This window comes from Bufo bufo, chromosome 4 (genome assembly GCF_905171765.1).
Source record: "Bufo bufo chromosome 4, aBufBuf1.1, whole genome shotgun sequence".
NCBI lineage: Eukaryota > Metazoa > Chordata > Amphibia > Anura > Bufonidae > Bufo > Bufo bufo.
In genome coordinates, this window is record NC_053392.1 from 54,517,503 (window position 1) to 54,535,799 (window position 18,297).

Consider the following 18,297-nt stretch of genomic DNA (forward strand, 5'->3'; position numbering starts at 1 on the left):
CCTCTGAGGGCAGGGTTAGCATGGCAGAGATGTGGAAAAGTTTTGTAACCACGCCACAGCTAACTGCACCACCACCTGATACGGAACGTGTTAGCAGGAGGCAACATTTCACTAACATGGTGGAACAGTACCTGTGCACACCCCTCCACGTACTGACTGATGGTTCGGCCCCATTCAACTTCTGGGTCTCCAAATTGTCCACGTGGCCAGAGCTAGCCTTTTATGCCTTGGAGGTGCTGGCCTGACCGGCGGACAGCGTTTTTTCTGAACGTGTATTCAGCACGGCAGGGGGCGTCATTACAGACAAACGCAGCCGCCTGTCTACAGCAAATGTGGACAAGCTGACGTTCATAAAAATGATATAAGGGGTTGAGTCAGCACAACCTGCCTGCAGGTGCACATCACTATGGCGAAATACATACACAAACGGAAAATGCAAATGTGATCGCACACTGCATCCAGCACTCTGCCCTCCATGCTGGATGAGACATTGGTTTATATTTTGGCCAAAGCATAGTAAGCCACTCACCGCGTCAAGGTCGTCTCAATTGAGTGGTCCCTAACTCTTGTTCCTACCTGTTCATGGGCCATGACAGCCACATAAAATCCAGGGAATGCAGGTCAGCATGCAAGCCAAGCACACTTTGCTTGTAACCCCGTTCGGTGCCATTACAGCTTTCATCGGATCCAGGGATGCAAGTACCAACATGCATGCTGAACCCACCATATACTTCTCCTGGAGCCAGATGGCCAATGGTAGGTTCTATATAAGCAGACTCAGTTTTATACTGACTTTAAAACCAGCCTCCAGGACAGATTAACTGGTCAGGTGTGCTTGACTCAAAGGAGATCGCCACGCCTCCAATATATGCTCAATTGAGACGACCTTGACGCGGTGAGTGACTTACTATGCTTTGTTCATAAAAATGAACCAGGCATGGATCCCACAGGACCTGTCCATCCCTTGTGCAGATTAGACATTAACTACCTCCCCTTAACAATATATTATTGTACTCCAGGGCACTTCCTCATTCAATCCTATTTTTATTTTCATTTTACCATTATATTGCGGGGCAACCCAAAGTTGAATGAACCTCTCCTCTGTCTGGGTGCCGGGGCCTAAATATGTGACAGTGGCCTGTTCCAGTGGTGGGTGACATGAAGCCTGATTCTCTGCTATGACATGAAGACTGATTCTGTGCTGACATGAAGCCAGATTCTCTGTTACGGTACCTCTCTCCTCTGCCTGGGTGCCTGGGCCTAAATATGTGACAGTGGCCTGTTCCAGTTGTGGGTGACGTGAAGCCTGATTCTCTGCTATGACATCAAGACTGATTCTGTGCTGACATGAAGCCAGATTCTCTGTTACGGGACCTCTCTCCTCTGTCTGGGTGACAGGGCCTAAATGTGTGACAGTGGCCTGTTCCAGTGGTGGGTGACGTGAAGCCTGATTCTCTGCTATGACATGAAGACTGATTCTGTGCTGACATGAAGCCAGATTCTCTGTTACGGGACCTCTCTCCTCTGTCTGGGTGCCGGTGCCTAAATATGTGACAGTGGCCTGTTCCAGTGGTGGGTGACGTGAAGCCTGATTCTCTGCTATGACATGAAGACTGATTCTGTGCTGACATGAGGCCAGATTCTCTGTTACGGGACCTCTCTCCTCTGTCTGGGTGACAGGGCCTAAATGTGTGACAGTGGCCTGTTCCAGTGGTGGGTGACGTGAAGCCTGATTCTCTGCTATGACATGAAGACTGATTCTGTGCTGAAATGAAGCCAGATTCTCTGTTACGGGACCTCTCTCCTCTGTCTGGGTGCCGGTGCCTAAATATGTGACAGTGGCCTGTTCCAGTGGTGGGTGACGTGAAGCCTGATTCTCTGCTATGACATGAAGACTGATTCTGTGCTGACATGAAGCCAGATTCTCTGTTACGGGACCTCTCTCCTCTGCCTGGGTGCCTGGGTCTAAATATGTGACAGTGGCCTGTTCCAGTGGTGGGTGACGTGAAGCCTGATTCTCTGCTATGACATGAAGACTGATTCTGTGCTGACATGAAGCCAGATTCTCTGTTACGGGACCTCTCTCCTCTGTCTGGGTGCCGGTGCCTAAATATGTGACAGTGGCCTGTTCCAGTGGTGGGTGACGTGAAGCCTGATTCTCTGCTATGACATGAAGACTGATTCTGTGCTGACATGAGGCCAGATTCTCTGTTACGGGACCTCTCTCCTCTGTCTGGGTGACAGGGCCTAAATGTGTGACAGTGGCCTGTTCCAGTGGTGGGTGACGTGAAGCCTGATTCTCTGCTATGACATGAAGACTGATTCTGTGCTGAAATGAAGCCAGATTCTCTGTTACGGGACCTCTCTCCTCTGTCTGGGTGCCGGTGCCTAAATATGTGACAGTGGCCTGTTCCAGTGGTGGGTGACGTGAAGCCTGATTCTCTGCTATGACATGAAGACTGATTCTGTGCTGACATGAAGCCAGATTCTCTGTTACGGGACCTCTCTCCTCTGCCTGGGTGCCTGGGTCTAAATGTGTGACAGTGGCCTGTTCCAGTGGTGGGTGACGTGAAGCCTGATTCTCTGCTATGACATGAAGACTGATTCTGTGCTGACATGAAGCCAGATTCTCTGTTACGGGACCTCTCTCCTCTGTCTGGGTGACAGGGCCTAAATGTGTGACAGTGGCCTGTTCCAGTGGTGGGTGACGTGAAGCCTGATTCTCTGCTATGACATGAAGACTGATTCTGTGCTGACATGAAGCCAGATTCTCTGTTACGGGACCTCTCTCCTCTGTCTGGGTGCCGGGGCCTAAATATGTGACAGTGGCCTGTTCCAGTGGTGGGTGACGTGAAGCCTGATTCTCTGCTATAACATGAAGACTGATTCTGTGCTGACATGAAGCCAGATTCTCTGTTACGGGACCTCTCTTCTCTGCCTGGGTGCCGGGGCCTAAATAGACATGAAGCCAGATTCTCTGCTATGGCATGAAGAGACTGATTCTCTGCTGACGTGAAGCCTGATTCTCTGCTATGGGACCTCTGTCCAATTGATATTGGTTAATTTTTTTTAAAATTATTTTTATTTTAATTCATTTCCCTATCCACATTTGTTTGCCAGGGATTTACCTACATGTTGCTGCCTTTTGCAGCCCTCTAGCTCTTTCCTGGGCTGTTTTACAGCCTTTTTAGTGCCGAAAAGTTCGGGTCCCCATTGACTTCAATGGGGTTCGGGTTCGGGACGAAGTTCGGGTCGGGTTCGGATCCCGAACCCGAACATTTCCGGGAAGTTCGGCCAAACTTCTCGAACCAGAACATCCAGGTGTTCGCTCAACTCTAACTATAACTAACGATCACTTATTTTAAAGAAGCAAATTCTCTGGATAGATCCAATAAGGTCCTAGGAAGGAACATCTCCATTTTCATTTGTTATAGCTGGAAGATCAAAGGTATCAATCTTGGGCTAGCCTCTTGGGAGTCAGTTGTCGGTTCCTCTTCCCCACTTTATGAGCCTTGGGAGTATGTTGTAAGGTGAAGGCTGCCACATCTGGAACTTCAGGTAAGGCGAAGAGTTCTTGAAACTGCTCCCAATTTTCTATCTGCAGGGGAGAGATATGAAGATGATCATAGACAGCGTCCAAATCTGCATGGGAGGTAATGTTGAAGCGTCGGCTTCCTTGTGAAAAGGAAAGTCCAAAGGGAAAATTCCATTTATATAGGATTCTGTTGGCCCGCAGCCATTCTGTTAGTGGTTTAAGGTATTTACGCTTCTGCAAGGTAGAGGGGGCAAGATCTTGGTATATTGACACTAGTGCTCCTTCAAACAATATGTCAGATCTATTTCTGGAGGCCTCCTGAACTGCTGATTTGACCTGAAAATTCAGGAATTTACAAATGATATCTCTTGGGGGCTCCTCCAATTTAGGCTTGGGCCGCAGAGCTCTGTGTGCCCTCTCAATCGTGATCTCCAGAGCAAATTCAGGGCCAAGAAGAGATGAACAGAGGGAGATGATTGCAGCAGGAATGTCACCAGGCAGAACGGATTCAGGGATCCCTCTTATTCGCATGTTATTCCGGCGGCCCCTATTTTCCTGATCTTCTAAGGCATTCTGAATCTCATTCAGGTAGGTGCCGCACTTTCGGAATGAACTTGTTGTAGCCCTCTGGTGATCCAATATCAGGGCCTGGTTGTTCTCAAGCGCTTCGACTCGTTCGCCCACTTACCTCATATCCTGGCGCATTGTGGCGAATTCACTGAGCAAAGGCTCCAGGGCTTTATTTAAAGTGTTCTTTAGGTAATTTCTAGTGATCGGAAGGGCCCCCCTACCTTGCAGCTCCTCGATGTCACTCTCTTCATCCGACTTGTCTTGCTGGCCAGCTTTCTGTTGTTGGACCGGCGCCATCTTGGAGTCACGAGCGACGAACGCTGCATCCGCTTTCTTGATGAATCTGTCCATGTCACCTCCCTGAGCATGGCTCTTGTTGGTGCTTGGGTGATCCCCTGCCTTAGGGTTGCCTATTTTTACCATTTTCAGGTGTGGAGCGAAAGATTGCTGGTGCTATGAACGATCTGTAGCACGGACCTCAGAATTAAGCGGCCATCTCAGACCGGCGCTGGCTCCGCCCCCCCTCAAAAGCCTTTTCTTACGAAGAAAAACATCCAAGCCAGGCTACATTTTGCCAAAACACATCTGAAGTCTCCCAAAAGTATGTGGGAAAAAGTGTTATGGCCTGATGAAACCAAGGTTGAACTTTTTGGCCATAATTTCAAAAGATATGTTTGGCGCAAAAACAACACTGCACATCACCAAAAGAACACCATACCCACAGTGAAGCATGGTGGTGGCAGCATCATGCTTTGGTGCTGTTTTTCTTCAGCTGGAACTAGGGCCTTAGCTAAGCTAGAGGGGATTATGAACAGTTCCAAATACCAGTCAATATTGGCACAAAACCTTCAGGCTTCTGCTAGAAAGCTGAACATGAAGAGGAACTTCATCTTTCAGCATGACAACGACCAAAAGCATACATCCAAATCAACAAAGGAATGGCTTCACCAGAAGAAGATTAAAGTTTTGGAGTGACCCAGTCAGAGCCCAGACCTGAATCCGATTGGAAATCTGTGGGGTGATCTGAAGAGGGCTGTGAACAGGAGATGCCCTCGCATTCTGACAGATTTGGAGTGTTTTTGCAAAGAAGAATGGGCAGAACGGCAATTAAGACGTATTCTTTCTCCTATTACTACACCCCAAAAAAAGAAATATAACAATCACAATTCACCGCAGAACAGCTAATGGGATGTATGTTTCCTATTATTACATCCTTAAATGGCTGTAGTACAATGTAACTTCACAGCTGAACGGCAATTATGACATATATTTTTTCCTTTCTTTTCCTATTAATACACCCCCCCAAAAAACGTAAAACAATATAAAATCGCAGCAGAACAGCTAATAGGACGTACGTATCTTTCCTATTAATACACCCTAAAATGGCTGTATCACACAGAACTTGCACTCCAATCACAAGCAAGGTTTGCTGGAATTAGGGATGTATCATATAGTGCAAACAACCTAAAAGAAGCAGCATAACTGCAACTAGGATCCCCAATTAGTTCAGCAAGGTGTAATAGTAATTGCTCCTATTACCCAGGCTTTACTCTCCTATTGGACCCTGTTCTCCTTTTATATTGTAGATAATGCCTCCCTATCCTTTCCCTACACCTTGAACAATCTTTCCCTGAACTTGTAAATAGTTTTTTCAGCACAATGACGTTTTCCCTTGCACTGTCCCTGTTGCCTGCTGACATCTCTCCTTGCACTAAGCACACTGGAAAATGGCAGAATCCAAGATGGCTGAGGCTATTAGTAGTGCTATGACATCAAAGGGGCTGGCTGACTGCTGATTGGCTGCATGCATGGTATATAGGTGATCCTTTTTTCCCTGAGTTCTTTGCTCCATGCCCTAACATGTGCAGCAGCCATTTTAGTAAAATAATTTGATTCGTTACCACGAAGCGTGAGGAAATTCAGCTTTGATGCGAATCAAATTTTTCCTGAAATTCGGATCGATTTCCACTTCATCAACTTCAATTCACTCATCTCTAGTTATAGTACTCAGGTTATTCACGGCCTAATGGAATTGCTCACCTATTAAACTAAGTGGGCACCCAAATAAAGGTTAGATTACACAATTTATTCATCCTAATTTGAGAATAAAGACGTAATAGAATTGAACCAGTCAAAATGGGGGCATTTAGACCTTCCGAGAGGGAGAAAAAAATGGGCTACTATAGAGACATGCTGTGCAGTAATTTGGTTGTTGCGTATGAGTGTCATCCCCCATTCCCAGGAAGGTCAGACCAGGGGGACCCTCTGTGCGGACACTGCACTGTCATGACGGTGAGGGGGGCAGGAGCAGCACCAGCTCTATAAGCAACAATTTCAGACCAGAGTCTATGATCAGCAGTTTTCTTCAGCCACCTACTGAAGAAACCATCCAGCAGCAGCAGGACATGCAGCAGAACCTCAATCAGCAGGTGGTGGCATACTTGGACTGCACCCTGTCAACCATGATCCGAAATTCCCTGGACTACTGAGCCTTCAAACTTGAAGTGTGGCCGCAAGTGGCCAAGTTTGCCATGGGCATGCTTTTCTGCCCAGCCAGTAGTGTGCAGCAGGGTCATAGTTACCCCTAAGAGAACTCACCTTTCCTCCCAAAATGTTGAGAGCCTAACCTTCATAAAGATGAATAAGGGGTGGATCAGGATTTCCAGATACCAGTGCCTGATGCAACAGAATAGATCATTCTGCCACTAATGATCATACTGTAGTGTGCTGCCACACCAGAATATTCTGCAAAATGTTCAAATATTTCTATCACATTTTATTGCTGTTTTGGACCAAAAATACTGACCAAATACTGACCGTGTAAAAGAGGCCTAATGCTCAATTTGCATCCATTTTGGCCATTTACATCTAAAATCAGATTTTTTAACAAGGAAAAAAGTCCTGCAGGACTTTAATGGCCTCTTTCACGCATTTAGTATTTGGTCTGTATTTGATTAGTAATTGTAAGCCAAAAGCAGGAGTGGGTCCAAAACCCGGAAGAGCTACAAATATTTCTATTATATTTTATCTCTGTTTTGGACCCACTCCTGCTTTTGGCTTAGAATTACTGATCAAATAATGACCGTCTGAAAAGGCTTTATGGATGCTCAAAATACAGGCTTTTTGTTTCTGTTCTTTGGATGGATCAGAAGAATGGAAAAATAAGCAGTGATGTGAAAACAGCCTTACTGACACTGCTGCCCCCACCCCACTTTGTCACTGGGCCACTATTGTCACTGTGACTGCCGCTGCTTCCATCATCCCCACTCAGTTATGGCACCGCCATTTGAATTTTGGGGCACTGCACAGCTAAGTCCACGGCGATTAATTAAATCTGACGGTAACAGTGACCTGTAATACTGGCACACTAAATCTACAGCTAAGAGAAGAGATGAAAAAGCATGTGTTTGGATGGCCAGAATGTGCATTAATAGAACGCTGCCTCCTTTTCTTTATTTTATTCCACTGAGGAGCCATTTTTACACAGCTCTTGGGGCTTCGGCTTTACTGAAGGCTGCTGTATGCTTTTCTTTTATTTTTAACAGACAGGATTAGCTATGAATCTTGGTACAGTGATGTAGATGGTGATACATTATAGCTGTAATACTGATGGCACAGTACCTACAGAACGGATTAAAGTGGCCACTTTCATAACCCCCAAAACAAGACGGTGGGGCACAATACTAAAACACACAGAAAGGAAACCAACATCTATATAAGGCCTCATGCACAAAAACGTGTGCTGGCTATTCTGTGTATTGGGGACCGCAATTTGCAGTCCTCAATACATAGGCACCATCTGTGCATTTGCTGCAGACGGATGCAGACCCATTCAACTTGAATGGGCCTGTGATCCATCCGCACCGCAAAAAAAATAGAACATTTTCTTTTTTTTTTTTGCAGTGCAGAGGCGCGGAGAGAAACCCCCCAGAGCCACTCCGTAGTGCTTCTGTGGGGTTCTGTGCCTCCGTTCCTCACCGCTCCTTCCAGATTGCAGACCCATTCAAGTAAATGGGTCCACATTCAAGATATGGTATGCACGCAGCCAGTACCCACATATTGTGGATCCACTGTTTGCAGGCCACAATATGGGCAAGGCCGGGCAATAGCCATGTGCATGAGGCCTAACACTGTCAGCCACATTAAAGTAGAATTCTGTAGATAAATCATTGCTTTACTCACCTAACTTGCTTATGTTATTTAACTCCTTTGCTAAATTCCTCCTACAGTTATTGAACATTACAGGGAGGAAGTAGAAAAGATAATTATAACCCCCAGCATGTCCAGGCTGTTGTTATGTGATATCAGAGAATATTACTGGGAGGAGGCATAAAAGGAGATGACTACAGCTCCCAGCAGGATACCATACTATTCTAAATACTTGTGCAAATACTGTTTTATCTAGTATGTTTTATCCATATATAGTATATATGGATGGCACATATGTTTCGCATAATGATTAGGTGAGTTTTGTAATTTTTGATACAGGCCAATTAATCATGATATTTATTTAAAGAGGACCTTTCACCGATTATTACACTATGAACTAACTATACAGACATGTAGAGCGGCGCCCGGGGATCTCACTGCACTTACTATTATCCCCGGGCGCCGCTCCGTTCTCCCGTTATGCCCTCCGGTATCTCCGCTCACTAAGTTATAGTAGGCGGAGATTCCAGTCACTAAGTTATGGTAGGCGGAGTCTGCCCTTGTTCTGCTCTAGCGCTGGCCAATCGCAGCGCAGAGCTCACAGCCTGGGAGGTTATTTTCTCCCAGGCTGTGAGCTCTGCAATGCGATTGGCCAGCGCTACAGAATAACAAGGGCAGACTCCGCCTACCATAACTTAGTGAGCGGAGATACCGGAGGGCATAGCAGGAGAATGGAGCGGCGCCCGGGGATAATAGTAAGTGCAGTGAGATCCCCGGGCGCCGCTCTACATGTCTGTATAGTTAGTTCATAGTGTAATAATCGGTGAAAGGTCCTCTTTAAAGGGAACCTGTCATGTGGATATTTGATTATAATCTAACTAATTATATACAATCATTAACTACTAAAAAGTGCCTTAGATGTATTCACTTACTGGTGTGACAGATGGTTACCTCATAATATACACATAAAGATGTTGCATGCTAATGAGCTGATTGGTGTCCGGCGTGATGTCATTGAGTCCAGTGTAAATTTAATTCAGAGCTATAGCCACTCCCCTGCCCACCTGCTGCTGGTTCATATGGAAACAAACTGTCATTCAGCAGCAGGTGGGCGGGGAGAGTCAGGAGCTCATGAATATTCATGACTCATCATTATCAGCTGGAGCTTTTCAATACAAGATGTTGGCAGATTGACTGGGTCAATTAAAGAAAGTGACCCAGCATTGTGCTAAGAGAATCAGTCACTTATTTATGTTGCCCTTAGTTAGGACACCATAAAACTGGTGACAGGTTCCCTTTAAGTACAGTGGTCCCTCAGATTACAATATTAATTGGTTCCAGGACAACCATTGTATGTTGAAACCATTGTAAGTTGAGTAATCGGTTCCAAAGCCTCAAAGTGTCATTCAAGATAAGAGAAAATGAAGATGTAGGGTCCATTCACGTAAGTGTTTTGTGGATTCGCAAATTGCGGATCCACAAAACACGGACACTAGCAATGTGCATTCCGCAATTTGCGGACCGCACATCGCCGGCACTACAATAGAAAATGCCTAATCTTGTCCGCAATTGCGGACAAGAATAGGACATGTTCTATTTTTTGGCGGAAACGGAAGCACGCATACGGAAATGCGGATGCGGACAGCACATTCCGGTTCTGAAAAATTGTGGAACGGATGCGGACCCATTTTGCGGATGTGTGAATGGGGCCTTAAAGGGGTTGTCTGAGTTATGAAAAACAAAGATACAGCACTGTAAATCTGATTGTCAGTGATATATACTTAAGCTAAGCAAGTTTTAGGCAAAAAAAATATCTATTTCCTCATTTCCCTGGTTCTCTTCTGGCCCTTTGTTTACTTGCAATAATAACAATCTCTGCCCCTCCCCCTGCACTGCTAAGGAAGTGAATACAAGCAGTGATGGTCAGTTCGCAGTGTTTTCCAGCGAACACATGCAGGCTGCCACCTTTAGTAAGGTAGACTCACCCGTCCGGCGATTCACAGGTAAGCCCTTACCTGAGCCTGTGCCGGGAGTCGGTCTGAAATCAAATGCAGTCACCGGAGGCAGGCAGTTCCGAGAACAGCCCGATGAAGGCTCCCGGCGGCTGTTCTCAGAACTGCCTGCTCCCGGTGACTGCATTTGATTTCTGACCAGCTCCCGTTACATGCACAGGTAAGGGCTTACCTGTGCATCGCCGGACGGGTGAGTCTACCTTACTATGGCAGCCTGCATGTGTTCGCTGGTGAACACTGCGAACTGACCATCACTAAATACAAGTACTGCCCTGAGTGACATGTCTGCCTGCTGGGAGAATCAGCAGCATGTTGTATGTGTAGGACTACAAGTCCCAGCTGTACAATGACATTGCTGATACACACAGGATCTTCCCCCTACCTGTAATGCTCTGCAGAACTTCTCTTTCAGCTCCTGTGCCCAGCATTTGTCTCCTCACTGCCTGCAGCTACACAGTAAACACTTCAGCCCTGAGCATAGGAGTGCGCAGCCTATTGCATTAGGGTGTGCACCCAAAAGCACAAACACACGCCGTGCGAGTGTGTATGTATGTATGTACAGTACAGACCAAAAGTTTGGACACACCTTCTCATTCAAAGAGTTTTCTTTATTTTCATGACTATGAAGGCATCAAAACTATGAATTAACACATGTGGAATTATATACATAACAAACAAGTGTGAAACAACTGAAAATATGTCATATTCTAGGTTCTTCAAAGTAGCCACCTTTTGCTTTGATTACTGCTTTGCACACTCTTGGCATTCTCTTGATGAGCTTCAAGAGGTAGCCCCCTGAAATGGTCTTCCAACAGTCTTGAAGGAGTTCCCAGAAATGCTTAGCACTTGTTGGCCCTTTTGCCTTCACTCTGCGGTCCAGCTCACCCCAAACCATCTCGATTGGGTTCAGGTCCGGTGACTGTGGAGGCCAGGTCATCTGGCACAGCACCCCATCACTCTCCTTCATGGTCAAATAGCCCTTACTTTCAAAGTTTTCCCAATTTTTCGGCTGACTGACTTGACCTTCATTTCTTAAAGTAATGATGGCCACTCGTTTTTCTTTACTTGGCTGCTTTTTTCTTGCCATAATACAAATTCTAACAGTCTATTCAGTAGGACTATCAGCTATGTATCCACCTGACTTCTCCTCAACGCAACTGATGGTCCCAAACCCATTTATAAGGCAAGAAATCCCACTTATTAAACCTGACAGGGCACACCTATGAATTGAAAACCATTTCAGGGGACTACCTCTTGAAGCTCATCAAGAGAATGCCAAGAGTGTGCAAAGCAGTAATTAAAGCAAAAGGTGGCTACTTTGAAGAACCTAGAATATGACATATTTTCAGTTGTTTCACACTTGTTTGTTATGTATATAATTCCACATGTGTTAATTCATAGTTTTGATGCCTTCAGTGTGAATCTACAATTTTCATAGTCATGAAAATAAAGAAAACTCTTTGAATGAGAAGGTGTGTCCAAACTTTTGGTCTGTACTGTATATATTATATACACATACACACATATACAGTATATATACACAAATACACTAAGGGGTATCAGGGTACATTATTATACAGGGGTAATATAACTAAGGGGTATCAGGGAAAATTATACAGGAGTAATATAACTTATATTATAAAAGTTATATTACCGATTTATCATGTCCCCTGAGATAGCCTTCCTCAGTTATATTATCCCTGTATAATAATGTACCCTGATACTCCTTAGTTTTACCCCCTGTATAATTTACCCTGATCCCTCAGTTATATTACCCCCTGTATAATGTCCCCGATAGCCCTCCTCAGTTATATTACCCCCTGTAATTTACCTCGATACCCCTCAGTTATACGGTATCATATAACTGAGGTGTATCAGGGTACATTATACAGGGGTATAAATGAGGAGGGGTAGTAAGTAGCAGGGAACATACTTTATGCGTTAACTTAACGTTATATTATTATTATTATTATTATTATTATTATTATTAAAGCGCCATTCATTCCATAGCGCTGTACATATGATAAGCGGTGCACATACATAATACAGACAATTGCACTAATCATAAACAAGACGAGTTACAAACTGGTACAGAAGGAGAGAGGGCCCTGCCCGTGAGGGCTTACAATCTACATAACTAACTTATATGGGGGGTGACTCTCAGCCAGGGCAGAGTTCCAGTGGCGTAGCGTGGGTTGCCAGCACCCGGAGCAAGCCAAGTATTGCCCCCCCCCCCCCTCCAACCTATAGACACACCCCTTTTTTACAAATAATGCAGTACATGTCACCTACAGTCCTATGTAACACCACAGATAAAACAGTGATAAATGAGTACAAATAATGTAGGATATATTACCTGCAGTCCAATGTACCACCACAGATAACAGTGATAAATGAGTACAGATAATGTAGGATATATTACCTGCAGTCCTATGTAACACCACAGATGACACAGTGATAACTCTGCCTTCAGCCCCTCCAACATACAGTCCCATGTAAAATACAAAACTCCCCCTGCCGTCAGCCCTTCCAACATACAGTCCCCATGTAAAATAATATCACCCCTCCTGCCTTCAGCCCCTCCAGTATACAGTCCCATGTAAAAAAACATCACTCTCTCTGCCTTCAGCCCCTCCAGCATAAAGTCCCCGTGTAAATAATATCACTTCACCCCCTCTCTTCAGACCCCTCTAACATACAGTCTCCAGTACAAGGATTATTCCTCCTCTCTTCAGCCCCTGCAAAAAGCCCCCCAAGTACACATAACAGTGAATCTCCTCCTCCACATACTGACCTGCAGCTTCTGCTCCTCTCTCCAACAACGTGCTCTTTTGAATCTCCTGCACATCTTGAGGCCCTGCCTCCTGTATGATGAGACTCTGCCTCTTCCTCCAACATCATACCTCCCTGGAGCAACTCCATTCTAGCGCTCTACTGTCTCATAGGCTTCAGACCACTAGCCTGAAGCCTATGTGAAGGATTGGATCAGGAGTTGGCAGATGGCAGTGCAGCACAGAGGTAATGATTAGGGTGTGACCAGGCACACCCGACACACCCCGTGCGCACGCCTATGGCCCTGAGTCTGTGCTGCTGAAGGGGTTAAGAATCCTGGGAGAGAGCAATAAGCAGCAGCCGGCAGTGCAGGGGGGCGTGGCCAGCACAGTGATGTCTGGTGTACAGATCTCTCAGGCTTGTACACGAACATTATCAGAGCAGGGAGAGAAGCTGACATCATAGGTCATGTGACCCTCAGTAAAATCTGAGAAACCAGCCACTGGGCAATAAATTGTTCAGAGCACTGAAACAGTTCAGGCTATGCAAACACTCCAAGGCGATAAACACACAATGGGCCCCTATGGCAGGAGGGGGGAGTATAATTATTTAAAATGTAACTTTTAATAAGGTCAAAAAATATCAGACTAATAGAACTCACTACATAAATAAGACATACATACACATAAAGGACCAAATGAATGGTGCCTGGCTGGTATAGACAAAATTCTGTTCCGTCCGGGAAGACGCGAACAGTCTTACCAGACCCTTACCAGACTGTTCGCGTCTTCCCGGACGGAACAGAATTTTGTCTATACCAGCCAGGCACCATTCATTTGGTCCTTTATGTGTATGTATGTCTTATTTATGTAGTGAGTTCTATTAGTCTGATATTTTTTGACCTTATTAAAAGTTACATTTTAAATAATTATACTCCCCGGTCCTGCCATAGGGGCCCATTGTGTGTAAACCAGCCACTGGAGATAAAGTGACCTAATTGGAAAGCTGTTACATTTGCCTAGTTAGAAATATAGAATAAAAAAATAACTCAGACAACCCCTTTAAGAAAAATAAGCAGATAACTAAGATAAAACAAGTCCTTACACATAACATTCAGGACTAGCTGCTTACTAGCAGCTAATACAGCAATTTAACCAGATAAGTGAACCTTCACTGGTTGGATCTGAGTCTGAGATATTGTATGTTGAGTCTAGTTTCAACTTACGATGGGTCAGAAAAGACCATTGCATGGTGAAAATATTGTATCCTGAGGCCATTTTATCTTGAGGGATCACTTGGATTATATGGTACTCTGTCTGTCCCGTCCTTTATGGATTATTTTTATTTTTGGATTTAATTCTTTTATTGGCTTAGTGTGGCCTTTTTTGTTGCAAATTTTACATAATAAAAAGCCTTTAAACAACAACAAAAAAAGTTTTTGTATCGCTGTAGCCCAAAACCCATAACTTTTTTATTTTTCATTCTAAGAAGCTTTGTGAGGGCTTAATTTATGCGGGGCGACTTGTAATTTTTATTGCTATTATTTTGAGTCGCATAAATCCTTTTTTTATTGCATTTGCTTTTATATTTTTTGTGGCAAATAATCAATGGCCCTGTGCGCTGGGGAAATCTCGCGCCATTCACTATTCAGCGCAGGCGCAGTGAGGAAGCCGGCAGCTGGCGAGCACCCTTCACTCACTGCGCCTGCGCCGAATACTGAAATGGACGGCGCAGGCTCAAGATTTTCACGGCAAACAGCACCGACAGTAGGAAACCAATGCTGCCTGGCCCTGTCAATCTAGTGTAGCACGGCGTGGCCAGAGATGGGAGAACGGAGCCTCTAGGAGCAGGAACAATGCCCCCCCCCTGCACCTAGAAGCTAATTAGCATATTATAAAAGTTATATTTCTGCAGTAAAGGGGGCATAGATAAAATAAAGTAGGAATAGACTAGTTAGGTTCAGCTGACATTAGCACATCGCTAATGTCAGCTAGCGTAATAGGGTTAATTCTGGTAACAGAAACCCTTTAAGGGGTAGGTCACTGTTGAGGAGCAGGGCACTGTTGAGGTCACTCTTAAGGGTTCTGGGTGCTGTGTAGGTCACTGTTAAAGGTTCTCAGTTCTGTGGAGGTCACTTTTAAGGGGTAGGTCACTATTAACGAGCAGGACACTGTCAAGGTCACTCTTAATTGTTCTGGGTGCTGTGTAGGTCACTGTTAAGGGTTCTCAGTTCTGTGGAGGTCACTGTTGAAGGGGCAGGATGGAGCAATGTGGAGGTCACAGTAAAAAGAGTGGAGCGCTGTGGAGGTCACTGTTATTGGTGACAGTTAAAAATTAAATAAACAATGTTAAGTGCCGGGGTACATAGGGCTACTAGCAATTTCCCCATAAAAAAAAAGGGGGCACCCTTGGAACAAATCCAATAAACACACAAACAGACCAGCTCTTCATATTTGTGCAGCACCGGTACTTTTTCTAGTAGCTTTATAATAGTTAATATTTTAAGTAATATCAAATATGTGATTAAACAAGATGTGCTAGAACGGAATCTGTAACAATGCCTTGTGACGGTCATTCTGACATTAGGCGACTGTATAAGGCCTGAGGCAGATAAGCTAGCAGGATGATCGGAGACAGAGGCCTCACTTTAAGACAAAACATTCCTTGTAGTTCAGTGGTGCATTTTAACTCCTGGTGTACAAGGTGTGAGGTAGATTGTAAGTACCAATAAAAACTACAATTTGCCCCACAAAAAGGAACCATTATACAGCTCTGTAGATAGAGATATAAAAAACTTATGGGTGTCAGAAAATGGTGATGCAAAGAAATGTTTTGATTTTTTTTTTTTAAGGAAAATGTAATACAAACTATTGAAATTTGGTATTGGCCGTAATAGTTCTGGCCTGCAGAATAATACTTAATTAAATCATTTTTATCGCAAAGTGAACATCACAATATCAAAACCCAAAGAACTTTTGTGGAATTGTGTTTTTGTTATTTTTGATCTTTATTTTAATTTCACCCCACAAAGAATGTCTGATATAGTAAATTACACGATATAGTAAATTACACGGTGCCATTAAAAAATGCAAAATGTAAAAAGTTGTGGCTTTAGGAAGACCGAAAAAAAAAATCAAATATGGAAAACCAAAAATTGTCCCAGTCCTTTGAGGGGTTAATATAGTCAATATTTATAATGTTAATCACTTTCAACTTCTCCCATACCCAAATAAGAAAGCTTAGAACTGTGATGTCTAACCTCCGGCACTCCAGCTGTGGTAAAACTACGACTCCCAAGAAGTACACTTGCTTGGCTGTTCTCAGAACTCCATAGGAATGAATGGAGCATGCTGGGAGTCGTAGTTTCACCACAACATGTTATATATTGGATTCTCCATTTACTTAACAATGGCCCACAATTACTTCTGTTGTTCCACCAGAATTCTTTTTGATTCAAATCAATTTAGAGAATTTTAATATTTGCTCCAAAATGAGCAGATGTCTGCGCCTTTTTCTTGATGCGTTTCAGAAGTGTCCAAAAAAAGGAGGCATGTATGCTCCAGCTTTTTTATAATGGCGTGCACTACCTTTTTGCCACAAAAAAAGAAGACATAATGGTAGTCTAACCTTGAGCTGGTGTTAGTAATAGAAACTGTCTACTTCATGCCGGATGCAACAAATCACCTAAGTACTACTGTAAGTAATTTGGTGCATTCTGTGACTGCCTGGTCTATGTACATAACTATGAGAGAGCATTAGTACATCATCCCCAGCATGGACATTCAGAATTACCTGCATAAATGTTCTGTAGGGTTTATTTCCATCCACAATGTGCATATTACCAATGATCGGCAAAGGCGGTGGTCCAGGTGGGAAATTTTTAGAACTTCCTTGTTTATTCTTCTTAAAAGCACTAGCCAGAAATAGGATGACAACGACGGAGAAGAGAAGAATGACCAGATCCATGGTGAATAAAAGTTCTGTAAAGTATTAAGAGGAGAGACAGAGAACAAGTTTAGGTTTGAAAATAAATAATGAATAATAGAAATATAGATTAGATTATATATAGATAGTAGATAGATATGAGCTATAGATATGAGCTATAGATATGAGATAGATAGATAGATAGAATTTGAGAATCTATAAAAACAAACTATTGAGTGACATTGTTTAGATTACATTGTATTCCAGAAGAAGAAAATCAAGAAAAGTGGGAGAAAAGTTGGTCCTGCGTGGATCCAGTCTTCTCTTTCTATCTGAAGGACTTTTATACAGGATTATGGAATTACAATACCAATAGCTCCACCTCCACAAAGCCTACACTGGAAATGAAAATGTCAACAGTGTTTATCTTCCACAGTGTGTCAAACTCAGTGGAACGTTCTGTGTAATGTACGACTGTGAGAATATTTTATTTATTGATTATTATTTATTTTATGCAATTATATAGCACTGACATATTCAACAGGCCCTTTACAGACATTAGCATCACTTGCTTTCGCCAATGGGGCTCACAATCTAAGTTCCCTATTGTTATGTCTTTGGAGTGTGGGAGGAAACCCACGCAAACACGGGGAGAACTTACAAACTCCATGCAGATGTTGTCTTTGGCCAGAATCAAACCCAAGACCCCAGCATTGCAAGGCACCAGTGCTAACCACTGAGCCACCGTGCTGTCCATACAGTAATGAATATACTAATATTCTCAGTCCAGCTGTCTGGGGAACCTGAATGCAGATGGGGCAGAGTTTGCGTGTGTGTGTGTGTTTGGGAGGTACAAGAAAGCCCTGGGAATGGGACTGAATGTGTGTGGGTGTATTTTACTTACAGAGGTATGTACATTTTACTTATAGAGGTATGTGTATTTTACTTAAAGAGGTATGTACATATACTCTATATGTACATACCTCCTAGCCTTTGAAAATCAGAAAGAGAGACAATTGCATTGGCACATTTTTCAATACTAAGCCACACTTTTAACTCTGCCCAATGCCTATCTATACATGTCCAATCCCACCCAGTCCCCTTAGTGCCCCCAGATGGTCATTAATCTCCTTTTGTGCCCATATTGTGCCAACTTCACAGTAGTCATGTCCACATTGTGCCCCAGTAAGGGGGAAACTAACTCTCCTTTGGGAGAGAGCACCTTAATCAGTGTTAGGAGACTTATAGGCCATCCATGCTCCTCTGGAATTCTGGGAGGGAAGGGATGCAAATGAGTTCTTAACAAGCTCTGCCTCTAATGCCACCAGATAGCTG

The 18,297-nt window shown here is 44.0% G+C and overlaps 1 protein-coding gene across 1 annotated transcript in view; it reads right to left on the minus strand.

Annotated features, from left to right (window-relative positions):
- The window catches only part of LOC120997247 (cytochrome P450 2K6-like), a 109,701-nt gene extending 92,408 nt beyond the window's left edge, over positions 1–17,293 (minus strand). Inside the window, exons 1-2 of the mRNA XM_040427252.1 lie at positions 17,218–17,293; positions 16,831–17,018 (exon numbers count right to left, since the gene is read on the minus strand). Coding sequence (XP_040283186.1) covers positions 16,831–17,004 — 174 coding nt within the window. The 5' untranslated portion in view covers positions 17,005–17,018; positions 17,218–17,293. The remainder of the gene's footprint in view (positions 1–16,830; positions 17,019–17,217) is intronic.
- Positions 17,294–18,297: the final 1,004 nt, after the last annotated feature.